The sequence below is a fragment of the Cucurbita pepo genome, chromosome LG02 (assembly GCF_002806865.2).
Source record: "Cucurbita pepo subsp. pepo cultivar mu-cu-16 chromosome LG02, ASM280686v2, whole genome shotgun sequence".
In the NCBI taxonomy this organism is placed as follows: Eukaryota; Viridiplantae; Streptophyta; class Magnoliopsida; order Cucurbitales; family Cucurbitaceae; genus Cucurbita; species Cucurbita pepo.
Genome location: NC_036639.1, coordinates 13,071,305 through 13,078,833, shown reverse-complemented (window position 1 = coordinate 13,078,833; position 7,529 = coordinate 13,071,305). Strand labels below are relative to the sequence as shown.

The window sequence follows — 7,529 nt, the reverse complement described above, 5'->3', positions numbered from 1 at the left end:
CATTTTGTCTACCACAATACATTTTCCCTCTCATTAATTATGGATTTAAATCAATCTCAGCCGTTCATCATGGTAGGTCCCTCAATTTTTTAAAATTAAAATTAAAACAATAATTTAGGGTTTAATGGACTTAATAATGTAGGGTACCCCATAAGGTTTATGAACCATAATCACCCTTCTTTGATTTGGACTTCTCTTTCACTTCAACTGTTACTTTGAAAAAAATTAATTATTATTATTATTCAAAGTGAAATTATTATAAATTTGTGGTTTCATATTTCTATGGAGGTTTGCATCATATCATTTCATTATAACTTTATCTCAAAATGTGAATTATTTTTCTCCCTATTCTAAAAACTATATATTATACCATATTAATTACACCATACAAAATAACTCGGTTAAGATAAGTATGAAAATTGATATGATAGTTGATATGTAAAAATTACAATGCTATAGTTAATACCAATTTTTTACTCTCGAGTCGTTGAGCTAATTTTCATTTTATTTCAACGAAAAACTCTTCGTGGGTAAATTTGTAACGTAACTTTAAAGAGTACTCGTGTACCAATTCGAGCTCACTGTTGGAAATTTTGTTCATTTTGGCTCGTTATGTATCCTCATCAGTCTCACGAATTTTAAACGTGTTTATTAGAGAGATGTTTCTACACTTTTATAAGGAATGTTTCGTTCAGTTCTCCAATCGATATGGAATTTCGAACTCGAATACGGGGTTGGATTAAATTTGAAAATATTATTAGATTGAGCCAAAATTGGTGGTGTTAAAGGATGGGAGTGGAGGAATGGGGAGATAAGAAGGCAGAAGAGGATTGGCAGCATAATGAGTGGGTGAAGAACGCCATCCCAAACGATGGGGTTTGAAGGGTTGGTGTTGCTTTCAAATTGTGACTCTTTCCTGGCCATCCATTTTCATACCCATAACCTACATCACATCAATAGATTCTCGAACCCTGTCCAACAAAACCACAACCCGAACGTACACGAGAAAATAATACGTACAAGTTGTGATATTTGAGTAAATGAGAGATACATGAATCAACCGAGACCACATCTGAATGAAAACAATCCTAAAAAAGACTTACAAGAACTGAAAGTCACTATCTATATCAACAAAATGCATCTGACAAATCAAGTTTTGTTGTGATACATACCACACAACGTTATAAACTTGTCAAAGAGGTTGTACTTGATAGTGCATACGTCGACATGGATAGCGATGGCATCCTCAAACGGAGATGTCAGCTCTTTGCACACATTCAAGGATGTGGAGATGCAACTTGATTGTGAACCATAAGGCAGCCAATTTGGTCAACATCCTTGTGGCTGTGGAGATGCAATGGCCAGCTCTTTTGGAGAGCAACCCCATGGTCCTATGTTGTGTAAACAAAACTTACTGAAGAAGTTATTTATGAGGTGGCCATCGCCGAGCCGCCCGGTTCCAGCAAGAACGCCACCGGTATCGGAGTTTGAGTCCCCAAAGTTGATCGGAGTTGGTGGTGCAGGGCTGCAGTTTTTTTATGGAATGAATATGACAAGAGAAACGACACAAACCCAAAACGATTATTCTACTAGGTTAGGGTTTAACCAAAGTTGTTTTTAAATTAAGGTTATCTGCTAGCCGCGGAACCCTATCGACTTTGTAAGTAGATGACTTTTTGTTTGGGAATTATATAACCACCGAACCTTTTTTATCATGATCTGACCCACACCTAAGATTCAAGATTGAGCACTTGAGCAGCTCATAACAACATACCAAAAAGAAAAGGTTGCTTGATCAAAGTATCTCGAACATTCTCCATTAGCCCGCCAGCTACAAAGGGGGTTCATTCAATCAGTCTCAGCTAAAGCCGAATTCAAATCTACCTTATTCAACTTCTTGTTTGAAATAAGAATTATTTAGATATGTAGAATTCTAAACTGAGTTTAGAATTCTACTTCGAAATCATTCCCGTTTCATGCCCTTCGAGATTCGAGATGCACTATGTTTCTAGCAAGCCATTTAAATGGGGAGGGGAAGAAAAGTTTGAATTTTGAAAAAGGAAAAAGGAAAAAGGTTTTAAATTAAGGGGAAAAAATGAACTTTTCTTTTTCTTTTATTGGATGCCTCTTTTTTTTCTCCCACCAAGAGTTGACTCAATTCATTAAAGTGCATAAAGGAAACTAAATAATATTTTTTAAGTCATATAATGCTAATAAAACTGTACTAATTAACTCATAAGTTCAAACATTAAAAATAAAAAAAAAACATTTATTATTATCCATAATGTCCATTAAATTTATTTGTCGACTAGACAGCTTATTCATAAATCATGGGCCGGATCATCGGGCCCAATTAGATATATTGCAAATAGCCCATTAACAACACCTGCTTTGGTTGTGGACTCAAGGCCCATTTAAGAGTGACTCAATTAACTATGACCCGAACAACTCGAACCAACACAACCCAAAAAATTTATGATTGGGTTATCCTTTTTTTTCCTACAATGGTTTCAAGAACACAGTAGAGCAGACATCCAACAGAACTCCAACTAAAAGCTGAATATTATCAAGCTTTTTTGGTTGGGTCAAAACGAATACAATCATACACAATCATCAGTTGTTACAGAAGAAATTAAAGTGAAGTTTTGGAGAAGAGTATTGAGAAGAAAGTATCTTGGAGGCAAACACACCATTTGCTGCTTCTGTATAGTGAACTCCATCCCAGCTTACATACTTCAATCCTTCGTTGCACACGTTGAATCCGGGCATGCCACAAGTAACGCTCTGGTTAAAGTTGTACGGCGGTCCTCCATAGCCACAACATGCCGTTGATGGATTCTCAAACCCTGCACCGCGTAGGAAACAGCTCGAGTCAAGATGATAATGTTGTTGGTTCTTGTTAGAAGATGATAATATTGACATTACCGTTCAGGACGGCATTGGCTATGAGGTCGTATTTGATGGCGTAGATATCGACATACACAATGGTGGCATTCATCAAAGCAGACCTTAGTTCTCCACATGCTGCTTTTAATAAAGTGTTGAACTCTTTTGCAGCGTTGTTGAGGGATTGGAGGCACCCATGATTGTCTATGTCGCTAGCATTTGTAGAAGCTGTAGCAAGCTTTTGAGGCAAACAACCCAATGGCCCTGTGTTGTGTACCCAAAAATTTCTTCCTCCATGTTGGTATATAGTCTACATTAATATTGAAAAGCAATGAAGGGGGAGTAGCAGAAGCAAGAACACAAGAATCCATTGAGTTGTCTTTTTTAACTTCTACTTCTAAAACCAGAAGAAATATCTACAACTCTCAACTTTCTGGTGTTGGAAGATCAAGAATGAACTTAAACTTTTAAGTGGTGAAGAGTAATTCAACAGAGTAGGAATTAAAGACTAACCCATATGGCATTTTTTATCTCAGTAACAAAAGATGGGATTCTCTGGATGACTTGCGAGTAAGACAGGTAAGTGAACGAACCAGCAAGATCATTTTGTCCGATGTCAATTGTGTAAATTGCATTATTGAATCCCTCTTCATCAACCAAGTCTTTATAGCCTACATCAGTTCATTAGTTAAGAAACCTTAGTCAATGGTGGAATGAAGAGATTCATCCGATCCATAAGAAACTGATGAGTAATCAAAAGTAAGAATTTGTGTTAATCAACTACCATATTGAATACTATATACCTTTTGGAATAAACTCGAGGGAGCGTGATTGAAATTGAAGAAATTGCATAACTTGAATATACAAGTTAAATGGACGATCCTTTGGCAAAGTAGCTGAACCAGATATGGCAAAGTTAACTCCATTAGTGAAATTTGAGCCCACAGATCGCAGATATGGGGTCAAATAATCTGAACCCACGCTTTCACCTGCGTAAGAAAATGTATTTTAGTAAGAAAATCAAGACATTCGGCTATACGTATGAGAGAAATAGTTAGGTAGTGTCAGAGTACATACATAGAAAATCAATCATCAGTCGTCCATCACATAATCTGCCGGATGGTTTGTGGAAGAACACACGGCCACTTGGGGGTCCAAATCTGAGTCCAAGTCCCTCGGAGAAGCCACCCGTATCAGAATTCGAGTCGCCGAAGTTGAAAATAACTGGCTTTTGGCTGCACTGGGAAAGAACGAGAAGAGGCCCAGGCAGAGACAGCACGAAGAACATGACAAACAACGGAAAAGGAAAGGAATTTCTCTTCTTTTCAGTCATTTCTGCTATCAGATTTCCTTACCAGCTTGTTATGGTAACGAATGATCACAATAAATAAGTAGCAGGAAGAGAATGTCATATGCAATGAGTACTAAAGTGCCCTGTTGCGTTCCATGTGCTCTACTTGAGATCTGTGTCTCAGCTAGTTCATTATGCAGTTGAAGCTCTTGAATTCACAAGAAGACAAATCTAAAAATCTGAAAAATCTGATACGATCTTTTAATGTTTTTCATGATTCATGAGATCAAAGACATTTCGGCCCAATAAGAAAAAAATAATAATAAAACAGCTTCCATTTTCATCCATGTCAAAATCCATATAGTTCTTCCTATAAAAACGTTTAAAGAGAGAGAGAATAAAGGCATTACTTTCCGAGAAACTACAATTTCTTTCGGGAATGGAGCATTTCTCTGGTTCTAAGGCAAGTTGTAGGTTTCGAAACTGCAAATCCTGTCGTCAATCAGAAGTGACAAAGACATGTTGAAATATAGTTAGCTAATTCTGTTTTACTCTGAGCTCGCACTATTCCTTATGCTAGTCCGTGATTTACAGATCCCTGGAAAAAATAGAGATAGAGAGTTAGTGAGTCAAATGAATCTTATCTTGAGTATCAAAAAAAATATTGTCGTGTTCTCATAGTCTTCTGAGACAAGAATATCAGTTTTGTCCATACAGGGACTGCCGACATTCAGCAACTTGGTGTCATTGAAAGAAAGTCACATGAACAGCATATTGAAATATTTTAATGCCATTAGAATATAACACTAAAACATCACACGTACCAGTTCATCCCCCATTTCAAAGCTACCTGGAAATCTTCTGGAGAAAATATAAAAGAAAAGCATGTGGAAAGGGATTCATAAAGCCAAGATCTTCCATAACATCTTTAAAATCTAAGAGAACATGAGCATCTGAGTAACGTGGATATCTAAGTGATAAAGTTAACGAGAATCTCTGAGATTCACATCAACTTAAAAAATCCAGTTTCAAGTTAGATCCTTTTCACCTATTTTTGTGAGATGAAAGATTCAAATGGGGAAATAATTGCACGACACAAAACTTTACTGTATTCTCCACAATCTCAAGTGATCATTTTTATTCCCATTTTTTGCCTGATGTATGAGAGCAACGGAACCACTTCGAAGTTCCTAATATCTAGAGTCATGGGATGAATCAGTTACAACAGACCAATACCCAAAAGCTTAACATGAATTTAGCCAACAATTACAGCAAGGTTTCCAATGTACTTCACAAATTAGGAAAAGAAACACGCTGCAGTATAGTAGGCGCTTGGCTTATGCAGCCTGTAACCTTGAGCAGAGATTGGCTTTTTAATACAATACAAAGTTGGAATGGCCACCTATAGCTATTCCTATTCAAGAAAACTACAAGCAAATTGACCGTCAGAAAAGGTTAGTTTCTCAGCTTTGGTTACTGCATCAATAGGGATAGGGCTGAAGCTTCGAGACGGACCATAGAAGTGAGGGAAGCTATTGGAACCATCCACAAGTTCATATACTAATCCATCACCAAGCTGCAAAGAAAAAGGTCCATGTAATATATTAAATAGAGAGGCACAAGGTAAGAACACGTGAAATGGAAAAAGGCCAGTACTGATAACATATAAAATGGGAGAATGTTTACTAATTGATGATAGAGTTAAACACACATTATTCAGATAGGTCAAACCAGATGATCCAGTTTGTTTCATTTTACTTATCAAACAAAATAACTATGAGGCTAACTTCCAGTAGTAAAAGGAGCCTCTTGAATACTAGAAAAGTATATACTTTAACACATTTTCCACGCACGCAATAGTGTTCATGTAAAACAAGGGCCTCAAACCAATGATAATTGTTGAAGTAAATAGTTTGCTTATATGTATATGCATTGTGTTCCATGGTTGAAACGAGCCGATTATAATGCTAGCTCACACAATCACACTTTTTGAATGCCACTCTCCTTTAATCTTTTCGCTAATAATTATCACCACATAACAAGATCAGAACCATACATATTTAGGCCCCATCTGTCAACTATTTTATTTTAGATTTTATTCTTTTTAGTTTTTAGATTTTGAAAGTTCCCAAATGAGTTCTTTTCTTTTGTTATCTACTTTTCAAAAAAATGTCTTCAAAATCAAACTAATTTTGAAAACTAAAAAAGTAGTTTCTTTAGGAAGTTGGCTAAGAATTCTAATGTTTCTTTACAAAAGGTGGAATCCATAAATTACAAGGAACTAAGTACAATTTGCAAAAACCGAATTGTTATCAAATAATATTTTAGTACGAACAAAACAAGATCACAAGAACTTATGCTCTCCCCTTTTCTATTCATTGCAAACACGAGAGGGAAAAGAAAAGGTGTTTGTATACCTTTTTGGCCTCAATTTGAAGTAAATATAATTCCTCCTTGCTATTCAGGAAGAAATTCTGCAAAGTTGACTGAACCTGCAAAACAATAACCAGTTTCCAGGCTCACTGTTTAATAATTAATCATTTGTCATTTACACTTCGATTCTCTTACAAATTTAAGGTTTTCGAATAATACTTGCCAATGAATATGATTTTACGGTACCATCGAATATAATGCGGAGGATATTGATTTTATGACATTCTCATGCCCATCAATTAAATCTCGGGGAAACTACATTTGAGATTTCTAAACTAGCTTTCAAATCAATTTGAATCGACTAGTTGTTCGACGCTAATAATACAGTCAATGAACGCAATCCACTTAAGAATAAAAAAATTAACAAAAATCGACGAATGAAGACAAAGTTTACCCTAGATCAGAGGGAGCGAAAGTGTGCGGCGAATAACAAACGAAATCATGATTTCTCCTCGATGCAATGCTCTAACTATTGTGGAAAGAGCAAAATTGTTCTAGTACGAGAGTGAATTAGAAACTCCGATCAGATTAGAGAAAGGGAGAAAGAGAGAACCTGATTGAGGTTACTGAGATGAATGAAACCAGAAGAGGTATCGAAATCTCCTCCATGGAGATAACCGACGCTCTTTNAGGGAGAAAGAGAGAACCTGATTGAGGTTACTGAGATGAATGAAACCAGAAGAGGTATCGAAATCTCCTCCATGGAGATAACCGACGCTCTTTGAGTGTTCCCACTCCTTGGATGGACTGATTCTGTAAACGAACTCTTCTGCTACTGCAGGTGCAGATCCTCCTTGCTCATCCTGGCCTGCCATTTTCAATTGCTAAGCTTCTGAATCTGGTTCAATCAGTCCCCAGAATCCTCTACCTTCTTCGAACAAGTTTCAAGTCTCAAAAATACTACTTTTTTTTTATTTTT

General features: G+C 36.4%; 2 protein-coding genes across 3 annotated transcripts; both read right to left on the bottom strand.

Annotated features, from left to right (window-relative positions):
• Window positions 1-2,395: 2,395 nt before the first annotated feature.
• On the bottom strand, window positions 2,396-5,196 carry LOC111789056 (GDSL esterase/lipase At1g09390-like). The gene is made up of 5 exons (XM_023669692.1): window positions 3,964-5,196; window positions 3,690-3,875; window positions 3,400-3,557; window positions 2,926-3,196; window positions 2,396-2,846 (listed from the first exon to the last, which is right to left on the bottom strand). Exons 1-5 carry the CDS (start codon window positions 4,217-4,219, stop codon window positions 2,614-2,616), a joined length of 1,104 nt encoding a protein of 367 aa, XP_023525460.1. The 5' UTR covers window positions 4,220-5,196; the 3' UTR covers window positions 2,396-2,613.
• A 200-nt stretch (window positions 5,197-5,396) lies between these two features.
• On the bottom strand, window positions 5,397-7,528 carry LOC111789057. 2 transcript variants are annotated; one of them, XM_023669693.1, is made up of 4 exons: window positions 7,334-7,528; window positions 7,164-7,239; window positions 6,595-6,669; window positions 5,397-5,753 (listed from the first exon to the last, which is right to left on the bottom strand). In XM_023669693.1, the coding sequence occupies exons 1-4, from the start codon at window positions 7,423-7,425 to the stop codon at window positions 5,592-5,594; spliced, it is 405 nt and encodes a 134-aa protein (XP_023525461.1). In that variant the 5' UTR covers window positions 7,426-7,528; the 3' UTR covers window positions 5,397-5,591. The 2 variants fall into 2 exon arrangements, with proteins under 2 accessions (XP_023525461.1, XP_023525462.1); XM_023669694.1 differs by lacking the exon at window positions 7,164-7,239 and having other exon boundaries at window positions 7,258-7,528.
• Window position 7,529: the final 1 nt, after the last annotated feature.